This window comes from Coregonus lavaretus, assembly GCF_964263955.1.
Source record: "Coregonus lavaretus genome assembly, chromosome: 14".
Lineage (NCBI taxonomy): Eukaryota > Metazoa > Chordata > Actinopteri > Salmoniformes > Salmonidae > Coregonus > Coregonus lavaretus.
Window position 1 is genome coordinate 45,941,913 of NC_140001.1, and position 17,860 is coordinate 45,959,772.

Sequence of the window (17,860 nt, forward strand, 5' to 3'; positions counted from 1 at the left end):
CTCTGGGGCGAAGTTTCCCCTAGGTACAGATTAATGGGGGAAATGAAAAATTCACCCAATATTATTGTCAAATGGCAACTTCACTCTAGACTGATTATCACAGGAAGTCATCTTTTCACTCACAATGGCAGTGAAGGAATTAGAGAGAATTGGCCACGTTATTAGTTATGCCACTTCTTGAATTGAAGATAATGTAGCATTCTAATAGTGTTTGTCCTATTTCAGTGGTGACCCGTCATTCAGGACAGGTGGAGCAGAGCCCCCTCTTTTTTGAGCCCCACCTGTTTTGGGGGTTGCCTGATTTGCATGTTATTTTGCCATTAATATGTGTCACATATTAGTTTGCAAACAATGTATAAAAAAAAAAATCATGGTCTCTTTTTCGCTTTCTTGAGTAAGGCAGCTCCAAAATGCATGTGTTTCAACCTAGCTCAGCACTTTCTGTGGTGGTGGGGCAGCCAGCAGAAAATATGGAGCTTAGGGATTGGTAATGTTCTTGTGATGAGTGTGATGGAAAGGAGTCAGGCGCAGGAGGGTAATCACCGAATACAGAGTTTATTCCTTCGTAGACACACAAATGCGCTCAAATAAAGATCAACGAAACAGGCACAGGGGAAACTATCATCCCTGGCAAAGACACTGTAACGGATATCCAATAATACATAGGCACATGGGAAAATCTACCCTGGCAACACAATGTTATGAGTAGCTCCACCGAGCTACACTACTCTCACAAAACACAATCACCCACAAGGACAAGGGGGCAGAGGGAACACTTATACATGGACTAATTAGGGGATAGGAACCAGGTGTGTGTGATTGACAAGACAAGACAATTGTGATGATGATTGGGGCGGCAGTGGTTAGTAAGCCTGTGACGACGAACGCTGAAGCCTGCCCGAACAAGGAGGGGAGGCAGCCTTGGCCGAAGTCGTGACAGTTCTCTAGTTGCACCGTGATTGGCTCAGTGTTCTGTCACTAATGGGGACACTACATCACCACAATATCTGGCCACGGTGCCAGAACCGGTTGGTAACCTAAAACACATTGGAATGGTGTTAGGTTAGTAGAGGAGTGGCGGAGAGAGTTCCGGGCATATTCTGCCCATGGCAAGAACACTGACCCCTCCCCTGGCTGGTCCTGGCAGTAGGACGGCAGGAACCTACCCACATCCTGATTTACTCGTTCCACCTGCCCATTTGACTCGGGGTGGAACCCAGAGGTCAGGCTGACCGAGACCCCCAGACGTTCCATGAACGCCTTCCAAACCTTGGACGTGAACTGGGGACCTCGGTCGGCCACTATATCCTCTGGCACCCCGTAGTGCCAGAAGACGTGAGTAAACAGGGCCTCCGCAGTCTGCAGGGCTGTGGGGAGACCGGGCAGAGGAAGGAGGCGGCAGGACATGGAGAAGTGGTCAACAACGACCAGGATGGTGGTGTTACCTTGGGAGAGGGGAAGATCAGTCAGAAAATCAATACTAAGGTGAGACCATGCTCGTTGTGGAACTGGTAAAGGTTGTAGCTTACCCGCTGGGAGGTGCCTAGGTGCCTTGCTCTGGGCGCACACCGAGCAGGAGGAGACGTACACCCTCACGTCCTTAGCTAAGGTAGGCCACCAGTACTTGCCAATCAAGCAGCGCACTCTACGACCGATACCTGGGTGACCAGAGGAGGGTGACATGTGTGCCCAGAAGATAAGACGATCACGGATAAGAGCAGGCACGTACCGCAGCCCAGCTGGAAACTGCGGTGGAGATGGAACTGTGCGTAATGCCCACTCTATATCCGCGTCCATCGCCCATACTACTGGCACCACAATGCAGGAGGCTGGGAGTATGGGGGTGTTGTCTCTGGGCCTCTCCTCTGTGTCATACAGCCGGGACAGTGCGTCTGCCTTCGCGTTCTTCGTACCCGGAATGTATGATAGTGTAAAATCAAACCGGGTGAAGAATAGGGCCCACCTGGCCAGGCGAGGATTCAGCCTCCTCGCTGCCCGGATGTACTCCAGGTTACGGTGGTCCGTCCAGACGAGGAAAGGGTTTTTCGCCCCTTTGAGCCAATGCCTCCACACGGTCAAAGCTCAGACAACAGCCAACAGCTCCCGATCACCAACGTCGTAGTTCTGCTCCACCGGGCTGAGCTTCTTCGAGAAGAAGGCACAGTGGCGGAGCTTGGGTGGCGTGTCCGAGCGTTGGGACAGGACAGCGCCTATCCCTACCTCAGACGCATCCACCTCCACTACGATCGGGGTGGGCCAGTACCGGAGCTGAGGTGAACAGACCCCGCAGTCTCCTGAAGGCCAGATCCGCCTCAACAGACCAGCGGAGCCGGGACGGCCCACCCTTCAACAGGGATGTGATGGGAGCTGCGACCTTGCCAAAGCCCCGGATAAACCTTCGGTAGTAGTTGGCAAAGCCAAGGAATCACTGCACCTCCTTAACCGTGGTTGGAGTCGGCCAATTACGCACAGCTGAAATGCGATCTCCCTCCATCTCCACACCTGAGGTGGTAATGCGGTATCCGAGGAAGGAGACGGACTGCTGGAAAAACATGCACTTCTCTGCCTTGGCATAAAGGTCATTCTCCAACAGTCGGGCCAGCACTTTGCGGACACATGCTCAGTGCGAGTAGCGGAATACGCCAGGATGTAGACCACCACACCGCGACCAAGCATGTCCCGAAACACCTCGTTCACAAAAGACTGGAAGACGGATGGAGCATTCATCAAACCATAGGGCATCACCAGGTATTCATAATGCCCTGTGGTTGTGCTGAATGCTGTCTTCCACTCATCCCCCTCCCGAACACGCACCAGGTTGTATGCACTCCTGAGATCTAGCTTAGTGAAGAAGCGCCCCCCATGCATTGACTCAATCACTGACGGAATGCGGGGGAGAGGATAACTAAATCTAATCGTCTCCTTGTTCAGTGATCGATAATCAGTACACGGGCGCTGATTTAAAAAAATTCTCAATTTGTCTTTCATAGTTGACGTGTACCTATGATGAAAATTACAGGCCTCTCTCATCATTTTAAGTGGGAGAACTTGCACAATTGGTGGCTGACTAAATACTTTTTTCCCCCACTGTAAGCCCCAAAAACATCAATTTCAATTCCAGGTTGTAAGGCAACAAAATAGGAAAAATGCCAAGGGGGGTGAACACTTTCGCAAGCCACTGTACATAAAGATATTAGACTGAAATGATACAGCAGCATATTGCTTGTTGAAAATAAATGTGTTTACAGAGTCTTTTCTGAATGCAGTGTTTCTGTCCTTAGGTTACACCTGTGCCTCACAAAAATACATGCTCTACCGGGGGAGACTGTTCGTCTCTGATAACTGGATCTGTTTTCATTCTAAAGTTTTTGGCAAAGACACCAAGGTATGCTGCATTGTAAGGCCAGCCATAAAACCCTCTGAGTCCGTTTTTGAATGTTCTTTGAATACTGGTTGCACCTGCCAAACCCAGCACCTTGACCTAGACGCACTGTTGTGCACAGGGTTTCTCTTTATATTTTATCCTATGAGGCAGTGTTTCTACAACCGCAATACCTGTCAGTCCTCTTTTAATTTAATAACGTTTTGTTTTTCCCTTTCTTTTACCAGATCGCCATCCCAGTGCTCTCTGTTGCTGTCACGCCCTGACTCAGGGGACGCTTATATGTTGAGTCAGGGTGTGTATATTCCTTGTTGTGCTTTTTCTATGTGGCTTGTCTAGTATGTATAGTTCTATGTTGGCCAGTGTGGTTCCCAATCAGAGGCAGCTGTCGCTCATTGTCTCTGATTGGGGATCATACTTAGGCAGCCGTTTGGCACTAGTGAGTTGTGGGATCTTGTTCCGGTTAAGGTTTGTTGTATCTACCTTAGGAATTCACGTTTTGTTTTGTTTATTGTTTTGTCGTGTGTTTATTTAGTTGAATAAACATGTACGTATATGACGCTGCGCCTTGGTCTGTCCCGTCATTGAACGAACGTGACAGAAGATCCCACCAAACGAGGACCAAGCAGCGTGCCGAGAAGGAGCAAATGCCTGGGACTCAACAGGAGGTAACATTAGTAGATGTCCTCCTTGGTTGGGGAAGAATTACAGAGGAGGAGGCCGTCCGTTATCGGAAGGCGATGAAGGAGGAAGCCCGGGTAGGAGAGAAATGGCACCAACAGTGCCGACAACGGAGACCCGAGAGGCAACCCCAATATTTTTTTTGGGGGGGGCACACGGTGTGGACGATGAGGCAGCAGGAGGCCGTGAAAGGGCGGATCTGCAGGTTAGGAGAGGAGGCCACCATGTTACGGGGGCTGTTGGCTCAGAGGGAGTAGGAGTTAGAGGGAGGCGCTACAGGAGGGTAAAAGGGAGAAGGAAAAAGTAGAGGCATGGCGAGAGGAGCTGGTTAGGCAGCAGAAGGAGCTGGGGTTAATAGAGGAACCCTGTCCTGCTCCTCGCACCAAGCCTGTGGTGCGCGTCGCCAGTCCGGCCCGGCCTGTTCCTGCTCCTCGCACCAAGCCTGTGGTGCGCGTCGCCAGTCCGGCCCAGCCTGTTCCTGCTCCTTTCACCAAGCCTTTGGTGCGCGTCGCCAGTCCGGCCCGGCCTGTTCCTGCTCCTCGCACCAAGCCAGTGGTGCGCGTCCACAGTCCGGCCCGGCCTGTTCCTGCTCCTCGCACACCCCCGGCCCGGCCTGTTCCTGCTCCTCGCACCAAGCCAGTGGTGCGCGTCGCCAGCCCGGCCCGGCCTGTTCCTGCTCCTCGCACCAAGCCAGTGGTGCGCGTCCACAGTCCGTCCCGGCCTGTTCCTGCTCCTCGCACCAAGCCAGTGGTGCGCTTTGCCAGCCCGGCCCGGCCTGTTCCTGCTCCTCGCACCAAGCCAGTGGTGCGCGACGCCAGCCCGGCCTGTTCCTGCTCCTCGCACCAAGCCAGTGGTGCGCGTCGCCAGCCCGGCCCGGCCTGTTCCTGCTCCTCGCACCAAGCCAGTGGTGTGCATCGCCAGCCCGGTCTGGCCCGGCCTGTTCCTGCTCCTCGCACCAAGCCAGTGGTGCGCTTTGCCAGCCCGGCCAGGCCTGTGCCTGCTCCTCGAACCAAGCCAGTGGTGCGCGTCGCCAGTCCGGCCCGGCCTGTTCCTGCTCCTCGCACCAAGCCTGTGGTGCGCGTCGCCAGTCCGGCCCAGCCTGTTCCTGCTCCTTTCACCAAGCCTTTGGTGCGCGTCGCCAGTCCGGCCCGGCCTGTTCCTGCTCCTCGCACCAAGCCAGTGGTGCGCGTCCACAGTCCGGCCCGGCCTGTTCCTGCTCCTCGCACACCCCCGGCCCGGCCTGTTCCTGCTCCTCGCACCAAGCCAGTGGTGCGCATCGCCAGCCCGGCCCGGCCTGTTCCTGCTCCTCGCACCAAGCCAGTGGTGCGCGTCCACAGTCCGTCCCGGCCTGTTCCTGCTCCTCGCACCAAGCCAGTGGTGCGCTTTGCCAGCCCGGCCCGGCCTGTTCCTGCTCCTCGCACCAAGCCAGTGGTGCGCGACGCCAGCCCGGCCTGTTCCTGCTCCTCGCACCAAGCCAGTGGTGCGCGTCGCCAGCCCGGCCCGGCCTGTTCCTGCTCCTCGCACCAAGCCAGTGGTGTGCATCGCCAGCCCGGTCTGGCCCGGCCTGTTCCTGCTCCTCGCACCAAGCCAGTGGTGCGCTTTGCCAGCCCGGCCAGGCCTGTGCCTGCTCCTCGAACCAAGCCAGTGGTGCGCGTCGCCAGCCCGGCCCGGCCTGTTCCTGCTCCTCGCACCAAGCCAGTGGTGCGCGTCGCCAGCCCGGCCTGTTCCTGCTCCTCGCACCAAGCCAGTGGTGCGTGTCGCCAGCCCGGCCCGGCCTGTTCCTGCTCCTCGCACCAAGCCAGTGGTGCGCGACGCCAGCCCGGCCTGACCCTGCTCCTCGCACCAAGCCAGTGGTGCGCGTCGCCAGCCTGGCCCGGCCTGTTCCTGCTCCTCGCACCAAGCCAGTGGTGTGCGTCGCCAGCCCGGTCTGGCCCGGCCTGTTCCTGCTCCTCGCACCAAGCCAGTGGTGCGCTTTGTCAGCCCGGCCAGGTCTGTGCCTGCTCCTCGAACCAAGCCAGTGGTGCGCGTCGCCAGCCCGGCCCGGCCTGTTCCTGCTCCTCGCACCAAGCCAGTGGTGCGCGTCGCCAGCCCGGCCTGTTCCTGCTCCTCGCACCAAGCCAGTGGTGCGTGTCGCCAGCCCGGCCCGGCCTGTTCCTGCTCCTCGCACCAAGCCTGTGGTGCGCGTCGCTAGCCCGGCCCGGCCTGTTCCTGCTCCTCGCACCAAGCCAGTGGTGCGCGTCGCCAGCCCGGCCTGTTCCTGCTCCTCGCACCAAGCCAGTGGTGCGCGTCGCCAGCCCGGCCCGGCCTGTTCCTGCTCCTCGCACCAAGCCAGTGGTGCGCGTCGCCAGCCCGGCCTGTTCCTGCTCCTCGCACCAAGCCAGTGGTGCGTGTCGCCAGCCCGGCCCGGCCTGTTCCTGCTCCTCACACCAAGCCTGTGGTGCGCGTCGCTAGCCCGGCCCGGCCTGTTCCTGCTCCTCGCACCAAGCCAGTGGTGCGCGTCGCCAGCCCGGCCCGGCCTGTTCCTGGTCCTCGCACCAAGCCAGTGGTGCGCGTCGCCAGCCCGGCCCGGCCTGTTCCTGCTCCTCGCACCAAGCCAGTGGTGCGCGTCGCCAGTCCGGCCCGGCCCGTTCCTGCCCCTCGACCCTCGCACCAAGGCAGTGGTGCGTGTTCCTAGTCAGGTCCGGCCCGTGCCTGCTCCTCGAACCAGACCAGTGGTGTGTTTGTCCAGTCCGGCACGGCCCATACCCGTTCCTCCGGTCAGCTGCGCCACTCCGGAGCCAGAGCAGTCCGCTCCACCGGGGTCGAGTCCAGCTCTGGTCAGTGGCTTCTCTCTGGATTCAGAGTAGTCCGCTCCACCGGTGCCTGATCCAGCTCCGGTCAGCGGCTCCACTCCGGAGCCAGAGCAGTCCGCTCCACCGGTGCCTAGTCCAGCTCCGGTCAGCGGCTCCAGTCCAGACCATGACGTCAGCCCCTCTCCAGGTTCGGGGTCTCCGACACCAGGGTCCAGACAGGGCCTGGCATATCATGGGAGGAAGGACAGGGGAAGCAGCGCGCCGAGGTCCAGACCAGACCAGGGGCGCAACAGGGAGGCGGAGAGTGAGAGGTCGTCACGCCCCGAGCCGGATCCGCCTCCGAGGCGGAATGCCCACCCGGCCCCTACCCTGTTATGTTTATGTTGTGCGGTCGGAGTCCGCACCTTTGGGGGGGGGGGGGGGGGGGGGGGGTACTGTCACGCTGTACTGTCAGGGGACACTTATATGTCTATGTTGACCGGTGTGGTTCCCAATCAGAGGCAGCTGTCGCTCGTTGTCTCTGACTGGGGATCATACTTAGGCAGCCGTTTGGCACTATTGAGTTGTGGGATCTTGTTCCGGTTAAGGTTTGTTGTATCTACCTTAGGAATTCACGTTTCGTTTTGTTTATTGTTTTGTCCTGTGTTTATTAAGTTGAATAAAAATGTACGTATATCACACTGCGCCTTGGTCTGTCCCGTCATTGAACGAACGTGACAGTTGCCAAATGCTCTTGTTATCAGCACCAAAAATGATTGGGTAAGGTTACTATTGCACAGTGTCTTGTACATTTACAACCACAGACCATTTGAGTCCGATTTTGCCCTCAAGCAGTTCCATACTAGTATTCGTTGTTTGCTGTTTTTCCAGCATGTCTTTGTTTCGTTCCTCTCAAAAGACACAACATATAAATTATTGATGGCTACATGCTTCCATTTGGAGGTAAGTAGCAATAATGTGCCTTCTTTTCATTGCACAGTGCTAAATGTAGCATTGTAATGGTTCATTGCACAGTGTCTTGTACATTTACAACCACAGACCATTTGAGTCCGATTTTGCCCTCAAGCAGTTCCATACTAGTATTCGTTGTTTGCTGTTTTTCCAGCATGTGTTTGTTTCGTTCCTCTCAAAAGACACAACAAATAAATTATTGATGGCTACATGCTTCCATTTGGAGGTAAGTAGCAATAATGTGCTTTCTCTTCATTGCACAGTGCTAAATGTAGCATTGTAATGGTAGTCAATGTTCCCTAAAGATCTGTTCAAAATCCTAAAAAGTAACACCTTTTTTAGGATAAGAGTCATGGAAGTAGCCCCTTTCCCTCATCTGCAGAGAACAGCTTTCGAGCTAAGCGTCCTTCCCTACTACACCGGCTCTGACGCTCGTTGGATGTGGCAGGGCTTGTAAACTATCACAGATTACGAAGGGAAACCCAGTGAGCTGCCCAGTGACGCGAGCCTACCAGACACACTAAATGCCTTCTATGCTCGCTTCGAGGCAAGCAACAATGAACCATGCATAAGAGCACCAGCAGTTCCTGACGACTGTGTGATCACGCTCTCTGTAGCCAATGTAAGACCTTTAAACAGATTAACGTTCACAAGGCCGCAGGGCCAGATGGATTACCAGGACGCTTCCTTAGAGCATGCGCTGACCAGCTGGCAAGTGTCTTCACTGACATTTTCAACCTCTACCTGACCCTGTCTGTAATACCTACATGTTTCAAGCAGATCACCATAGTCCCTGTGCCCAAGAACGCCAAGGTAACCTGTCTAAATGACTATTGCCCCTTAGAACTCAAATCTGTAGCCATGAAGTCCTTTGAAATGCTGGTCATTGCTCACATCAACACCATCATCCCAGACACCCTGGACCCACTCCAATTCGCATACCGCCCAACAGATCCACAGATGATACCATTTCGATTGCACTTCACACTGCCCTCTCCCACTTGGACAAGTGGAACACCTATGTGAGAATGCTGTTCATTGACTACAGCTCAGCGTTCAACACCGTAGTGCCCTCTAATCACTAAGCTAAGGACCCTGGGACTGAAAAGCACCCTCTGCAACTGGATCCTGGACTTCCTGACGGGCTGCCCCCAGGTGGTGAGGGTAGGCAACTACACATCCGCTGACCCTCAACATGGGGGCCCCTCATGGTTTGAGTGCTTAGTTCCTTCCTGCCATCCAGGACATCTACACCAGACAGTGTCAGAGTACTCCAGCCACCCAAGTCATAGACTGTTCTCTCTGCTACCGCAAGGCAAGCGGTACCGATACACCAAATCTGGAACCAACAGCACCCTAAACAGCTTCTACCCCCAAGCCATAAGACCTCTAAATAGTTAGTTAAATCGATAACCACATAGCAACTCGGACTATCTGCATTGACCCTTTTTGCACAAACTTTTTTGACTCATCACATACGCTGCTGCTACTGTTTATTATCTATCCTGTTGCCTAGTCACTCTATTCCTTGTTATATGTACATATCTACCTGAATTACCTCATACCCCTGCACATCGACTCAGTACTGGTACCCCGTGTATATAGCCAAGTTATCATTACTCATTGTGTATTTATTATTACTTTTATTATTATTACGTGTTATTACTTTTCTATTATTTCTCTATTTTCTTTCTCTCTGCATTGTTGGCAAGGGCCCGTAATTAAGCGTTTCACTGCTAGTCTGCACCTGTTGTTTACGAAGCATGTGACGAATAAAATACAATTACATTTGGTCAGTGCTGTACTATCCCTTTCTATGTACTCAGAGTCTTGTGTCAATTTTCAGAGTGATATCTTTTATTGTGACATGATGTATTGTATAAAAGATATTAGGTCAAATGTTTCTCTTATTTGTAGATAAGCTTGTCTTGCTCTTATTGGAGACAATTCATCTAATTTTACAGAATATTGTATTGAAACATAACAGTCTTCACTTCACAGAATTCCCTAACCTCCCTCTGCTGTTCCTGGGGGACGTCCTCAGGGATATTCCAGTCCTCACATTAAACTTCAGCAGCTTCCAGGCACCAATCAGGAGATGGATCATAATGGTAAGCACAACTGTGTTTACCCACTCTGTGAAAAGACAGAAACATGTGCAGGCACAGGATTCAATCCGAGGCGTGTTGTAGCACTATACTACCTACAATGTGCCTTTTAAAGGCAATTTCGATTTGACAGTAAACACTGCAAATGTTGGCTCAAGCTGAAATTACCTTTAAATGTCAAGCTCTATACAACACGCCTCGGATTGAATCAAAGTCTGATGATTTTAACCCAAATGAGCTTGTCTTTATTGTAGGTTAATCAAAGTCAGCTGAGGTTGAATATGACAAGAGAACACTAAAGCCTGTGTCTCTCGATATCCTGCTGTTCATCCACTTATTCTTTTGAGTGATCATCAACCCATCATATTTCAGTTGCTTTACTGTAGTTACTGGGTTACTGAACTGAACTGAAATGTATTTGTCTTGATTTCTTTTGACTGCTCATTATTTTTTGTTGTCCACACAGAGTATGTTTCCTAGTTTTGCCTCCGTGTTACATGGCCTTCAAGATTGTGTCTCTGGAGCAGAGGTTGACCACTCTGGGCTCCCTGACTAGGGATGCAAAATTACGGAAACTTTCAATAAATTCCCTGGGAATAAACAGGAAATAAGGGAATAACGGAAAAAGCAGGACATCTGGAATCCTCCAAACAGGATTTATGGAAAACCAGGGAATTTATTGATAGTTCCCAGAATTTATTAACCCCACCCCCTATAATGAGAAAGATCACATTTTACCCCCAACTCACCTCAATCACTAACCTTCTCTGACCACAGTATGTTTGAAAATCAATACATATTACAATATTGGCAAAAAAATATGTTGAGATTATGCATTCTAATACTACACATTCATATTGAGCAAACATTTACAGTAACATACAGTAATTCAATAGCCTGGGCACCAGTCTGTTTGTGCCATCATGCCACATCATGCCAAGGAGTGGCAAGGACTGGCATGAGGGCACAAACAGACTGGTACCCAGACTAGTAATTCACTAAGATTCATTACTTCTGTTTCAGAAAGTAATATCTCTGATCACACCCTGAGGTGAATGCTTAATTCTATTCAGAGTTAATGCTAAATATAATGAAATTGGAAAAGGTAGGTCGATTGTACTTTTAGGTTGTCGCTTGAAAGCTAGGTAGATTTACTTTTTCTTAGGTTTCCATTTTGGAAAATCACATTCTTTACTTTCAGGTTGTTGCTCAGTTCCTGAAACACGAGGACAGGGTTGTTTTCTCTTAATCATTTATAGTAACTAAGCTCACCTGGAAGATTTCTCAAGGCTTGCAAGATGAGCTATTCTTTTTGGGATCTGTCTGCACTTGACAAGTATAATTATGTATGTTCTCCAACTTCAACCTTGACCTCTGAAATGCAATCATTGAGGAGCTAAATCATCAAGTTTATTGACACTAAATAATTTTGGTAATAACACGTTATTAAAATGACATATCGATATGATAATGCATCCACATTAACAAATTATAATTTAAACTTTGAGAGGCATTTGGCCCACTCATGCCCACTGTGCTTTATGCTTTATCAGGTCCAGAGAAACTGCTTGAGGAGACTGAGTGAGGACAGGTAACATAAAATATGCTGTTGGATTTGGTGGACCAAAGCTGATGACAACAACAAGCTAAAAGGGAAACATGAGCTCTTAATTTATCATGTACGTAATGGCTGCCATAATGTTGCATGTCTATAGACGGTCACACGTCATGATTGTGTTCCTGCACAAGCACAAGAAAGACAAACATACCCACACCTCCATTCTCAGAGCAATTTTTCAAAAACATTTTGTCTGTAAACATTTGAACATGGTTAAATGTACTTTTATACAGTATGGAGTTCATCTTCTTGTCCTCGTCCCAATGATTTAGCAAACTGCAGGCAAGTTTGTGGAGAATGACAGCAGGCATAGGTTTTAAGACTGTTTTGTGGTGCTGTGGCTCTTCGGAGCAGGGAACCCCTCAAGGGGGTAATATCTAGCGTCTTGTGGGAAGTCGATGTTGCATAAATGAAAAGTATCCCTGGAGTGATTGATGCATGTCAGATGAATCATGTGGTGAATGGAGATAAAGTGAAGTCTGTCTGTTCTTTTGTTTTTTTGAAATGGAGTCCATCCCTACCCAGGTGCACTTGGGTTATATAAATTACCATGTTAGAGGGTTGATCCAAAGACTGATGCAGTGTGATCACTGTAGAGCTTATGGACATGTGGAAAGTGTCTGCAGAAGTGTCTGCAAACGCTGAGATGTCCATGTTGTGGAAGAGATAATCTCATGTGTTATAAAAGTGAGGAGAATGTGAAGTGTTGCAATTGTCGTGGGAATCATAAAGCGACATCTTTGGAATGCCTGGCAACGGTGAAAGAAGATGAGGTTGCTAAAGTCAGGGCCAACCAGAGCATTTAACATGCAACACTTGTAAAAAGAGTTGTGGTATTGAATGTTCCTGAAGAGCCCATGGTGGTGGATAGGCCTTCTCTGCAGGCGGCAGGGGTTGCCTATTATCAGCATGAACCAGATATCTTACACGTCAAGAAGGTGGACTTTGTAGCCTTTATAACCATGGTGGTTAAAGGTCAACTGCCCCTTAGAACCAACTTCTCTGGTTTTAAACGTCCTACGTGGCATCAATATGAGTCCGAAACATTCATTCTAGTGTCAAAGTTTTGTACAAAGTGTAAATAGGATAATTGTGACTCGTTTCAGGAAACTAGGCATATGTTGCACATCACTACTTCAAATGAGAGGCATTTGAACGTAACAAACTTGTATTCCATCCGTAAATACGAATAAATAAATAAATGATGAGCCTAGTTGGTTTAGCCACAGAAAAAGACAGGAACTTTCCCACTATCCATGATCGGCTGAGATGGGCTGGACATGCCGGCAGATAAGTTTGGATTGGTCTGCCATGTAGCATGCTTCTGTCTATAATGTGAGCTGCTCAGCATGTGCTGATAGTCCTTTCTACCGCACCATTTTTGAAAGATATACATTAGCCATCAAGAACTACAAAAGTTTTGCTACTTTCCCCAACAACATTGATGCCCTGAATTTAGCGGACGCTATCGACAGATCAGTTGGGAAAAGTGATGGGCTACTTTCTGCACACGACCCGGTCAGTGTGAACCGGAGTGACTTGACACAACTCTGGCCAAATTCATCCATGTATACGGGTAAGAGTCTAGCTATATTTTCAGAAATTATAAGTTTCTAATTTTGTCAGAATGTCATTTTCATTGCAATTTAAAGTGTACTGTTAACTAGCTAGCAAACGTTAGCTTGATGGCTCGCTAGTTAAAGTTATGTGTATGATATGTGTAGTAATATTATTCGAATCAGAAAACTATCTGCATTGCTAGTTATAACCTAATGTTAGCTAGCTAACATTGAACCTAGTAGTTAGCTTTAGCTACCTGCAGATTCATACTACAGCTATGACAATGTTTGTATTGGTAGTAGTATGAGTTGGGATTATGCCGGTTCATTGTTTAGCTAGCTAGCTAGCTATCTAGCTACATACTTAAACAAAATACTCCACTTAGCCAGATGATTACATAACCCATCAAGTTAGCCAGGTGTGTCTGGGGGTGATTACAGCCATCTATTGTATTTCATGAACATGTGTACATGTCTAGACAATAGTGACCCATCCACTTACCTAGATGTGGCTGGGGGGAGGTTATAGCATTTCCTTCACATGACCCATCAATTTAGACAAGTGTGTCGGGTAAGCATCATCTATTAATTGTAAAATATTTATAAAATGTTTTTATCTGGACACTTTCTGTTTCTGATATTGCAAGTAACCATTTCACTGTACTGTTTACACCTTCTGTATCCTGTGCATGTGACAAGTAAACTTAGATTGTATTTGATATAGTGTGTGTTTACCAGAGACAGCAATGTGAAGAACAACATGACCTGCACCAAAGTCAGATTAGGATATAGGCCAAGGACTAGATTAAGTGTATTTTTACCTGAAGTCTGGCGTTGTTGTAGGCTACTACTTTGACCACTTTTAGTCTTGAAGTCTTTGGTTGTTTACTTAACTACTCACTCTGTTTAGCACATGGCCTCACATGTGAATCCTTAAAGAGATTGGTGGGGCTAAGGCTTAAGAGGGTGTGAACGATGCTGAATGGGTGTGGACAAAGAAGAGCTCTCCAGTAGGTGTACCAAAACATTCAAGGGCCAAGTTTATCAACTTTCAAAGCAGAATTAATTTCCCATTGTTCCTCAACTGCAGTGTATGACATACCATTTTCTAGCTCTGAGTCTCTACTTTTATCCAATGTAAAAAACACCATTGCTACATAAGACTGAATCAAGGTGGTCGGTCACAATTTTGGTCATAAAGTCAGTCTCGTCCAAAACAGAGTTTGGTAAGTGACTGCATCATGACTTACTTGAGGGTTTGGTTTGGATTACAATTATGTCAACAATTCATGCCCCCTTTTGCCTACACCTTTCCTGCAGTCAAATGACCAAATCGCCCTCTAGTGGCCTCATGGGTGGAATGTTAATAATATGTTTCAGAATTTATATAGATTCTTATTTTTTTAAACACAGAAAATCTGGTCTTTCGATGTCAAATGGTTTTGTTATATTTCAGTCTTCTACGATGTACAGTGCAATCGGAAAGTATTAAGATCCCTTGACTTTTTCCATATTTTGTTACGTTACAGCCTTATTCTGAAATGGATTAAATTGCAGTTTTCCCTCATCAATCTACACACAATACCCCATAATGACAAAGCAAAAACTGGTTTTTAGAAATTTTCGCAAATGTATTACAAATGAAAAATGGAAATATCACACATACATAAGTATTCAGACCCTTTACTCAGTACTTTGTTGAAGCACCTTTGGCAGCGATTACAGCCTTGAGTCTTCTTGGGTATGACGCTACAGGCTTGGCACACCTGTATTTGAGGAGTTTCTCCCATCCTTCACTGCAGATCCTCTGAAGCTCTCTCAGGTTGGATGGGGAGTGTCGCTGCACAGCTATTTTCAAGTCTCTCCAGAGATGTTAGATCAGGTTCAAGTCCAGGCTCTGGCTGGGCCTCTCAAGGACATTCAGAGACTTGCCCTGAAGCCACTCCTGCATTGTCTTGGCTGTGTGCTTAGGGATGTTGTCCTGTTGGAAGGTGAACCTTCACCCAAGTCTGAGGTCCTGAGTGCTCTGGAGCAGGTTTTTATCAAGGATCTTTCTGTACTTTGCTCCATTCATCTTTCCCTCGATCCTGACTAGTCTCCCAGTCCCTGCCGCTGAAAAACAACACCACAGCATGATGCTGCCACCACCATGCTTCACCATAGGGATGGTGGCAGGTTTCCTCCAGACATGACGCTTGGCATTCAGGCCAAAGAGTTCAATCTTGGTTTCATCAGACCAGAGAATCTTGTTTCTCATGGTCTGAGAGTCCTTTAGGTGCCTTTTGGCAAACTGCAAGTGGGCTGTCATGTTCCCTTTTACTGAGGAGTGGCGTCCGTCTGGCCACTCTACCATAAAGGCCTGATTGGTGGAGTGCTGCAGAGATGGTTGTCCTTCTGGAAGGTTCTCCCATCTCAACAGAGGAACTCTGGAGCTCTGACAGAGTGTTCTTGGTCACCTCCCTGACTGTAATTATGTCATGTCATAGTATCATGGGGAACAGGTTAGAGTTACTAGATAAGTGGTTTGGGGCCATGGAGTCTACATTCCGTTATGTCAAAGGAGATTACTGATGTTTAGGATAGCATGATTGATGAACAGGATATACTGACTTGTGGTAAAGAGTAATAACATCAAAGAATGGGAGTGCTCATTGACGATTGCCAGAGGTGGTTGAAGAAATGTGTAACCAAGAGTATAAAAGATGTGAGATTTGTGTATGTGGGCAGTTCAACTGACAATGGGGCAAGGCTATGTCCGTTTGTTAGATGAACCCACGGGCTCGTGATTAAATAAATACTTGGTATAAAATCTCCACAGAATGTCTAAGTAAATTATTGCATCTTTAACTTCTCAATACCAGAAACTCATCATAACACTGACCAAGGCCCTTCTCCCCAGATTGCTCAGTTTGGCGGGGTGGCCAGCTCTAGGAAGAGTCTTGGTGGTTCCAAACTTCTTCCATTTAAGAATGATGGAGGCCACTGTGTTCTTGGGGACCTTCAATGCTGCAGAAATGTTTTGGTACCCTTCCCTAGATCTGTGCCTCGACACAATCCTGTCTTGGAGCTCTACGGACAATTTCTTCGACCTCATGGCTTGTTTTTTGCTCTGACATGCACTGTCAACTGTGGGACCTTATATAGACAGGTGTGTGCCTTTCTAAATCATGTCCAATCAATTACATTTACCATAGGTGCACTCCAATCAAGTTGTAGAAACATCTCAAGGATGATCAATGGAACCAGGATGCACCTGAGCTCAATTTCGAGTCTAATAGCAAAGGGTCTGAATACTTATGTAAATAAGGTATTTCCGTTTTTTATTTTGAATACATTTGCAAACATTACTGAAAACCTGTTTTCTCTTTGACATTATGGGGTATTGTGTGTACATTGATGAGGAAATGTTTTTATTTAATCAATTTTAGAATAAGGCTGTAACGTAACAAAATGTGGAAAAAGTCAAGGGGTCTGAATACTTTCTGAATGAAGTGTAATGTTGGAACATAAACTACAACTGTAATACATTTCAACTCTATATCTGACATGGTAAGCCCATAACCACGTGTGTGAGGTGTATACTTTTGTTTTCAATGTAGATTTGTTTAAGACTACCAAAAAAACATTGTGTGACCCTGATTTAGCCCACTGCAGTAAAAGGTAAACACGTGGTGGCACTGTGTTTTCTAGGAAAAGACTAGGCGAGTTCGCTTTGCATGGCGCTTTGAATGGTAGAAAATACATTTAAAAACGCTCTCCCGGCACAACGGACCATGCAAACCGAAGTCCCCATAAAACACATTGTATCTTTGGCAGTTGCTTGATGTGCAATGCACATATTGATTGGGAAATAGCTACTCAAGTGAAAATGGGCTTCCCTAAAGTTATTCAACAATCACGTGTCCAGGATTACCTCCAATGCTAGCTACAAGTTCTGCAGGCTGACAAACATTATGTTGTTGGTGATGGTGAGTTGGTTACACTAGCTAGGTAGCTAGCTAGCTATATTATTTGATAATGTAGCTCAGTGTTGTAGAACGAGTGTCTCATGAAACACATTCCAGACACTGGTTCTTGTTATCTTGGCATAACTGTAATTTGACAGAGAAATATCAGCTAGCTAACAATAGATAAGCTAGCCAGCTGCAGATAGCTATCCCCAAGCTATGCTAACTAGCTGCTGTCAGCTTGGCTAAATACAAGGTCAGTGCCTGTTTTACTTTCTATTAGCCTATTCTCTACTTTAGTCCACACATAGAACTGCATCTAATCCAATCTTGAGTTACAGTCAGTCTACATCTGTAAAGCATATAATTAAGGTTTCCACTAGTTACCACAGCCACAAAGTCAAAATGGGCTATATCATAACAATTAATTTAAGGTTAGGGGTAGGCATACGATTAGCAGTGTGGTTTAAGGTTAGGTTTAAAATCCATTTTAAGAAGATTTACTGCCCTGATGACACAGACGGCTTCATCAACAATGGTAATGTATGTTATGTGAAAAGTTGTATAAAAAAAACACCCGGTTTAATAAACTAGTAGGTTAATTACACAGCCAAGCAGATACAAGTAGTACAGTCATTTGGGTGGTGAAGTGCATTATCAAAAAAAGTTGTCCTTTCTTTATAACCTCATAAGATGAGGAAGTACATTGCTGCAGTTGTTCGAGAGATGTCCAGTTTACAGCCGAACATGCAACATAGAGAAGACCAGCAAGGGGGCCCTCAGCATCATGCAGACATGCCCTCGCTGTGAGCATTCCTATAA

The 17,860-nt window shown here is 48.0% G+C and overlaps 1 protein-coding gene across 1 annotated transcript; it reads left to right on the forward strand.

Moving 5' to 3' along the window:
* Positions 1–1,106: 1,106 nt before the first annotated feature.
* On the forward strand, positions 1,107–10,525 carry gramd2b (GRAM domain containing 2B; the record flags this gene model as incomplete). Its single annotated transcript, XM_084176407.1, has 4 exons — positions 1,107–1,146; positions 3,282–3,385; positions 10,169–10,188; positions 10,381–10,525. The coding sequence occupies 4 exons, from the start codon at positions 1,107–1,109 to the stop codon at positions 10,523–10,525; spliced, it is 309 nt and encodes a 102-aa protein (XP_084032533.1).
* Between the last annotated feature and the right edge of the window lie 7,335 nt (positions 10,526–17,860).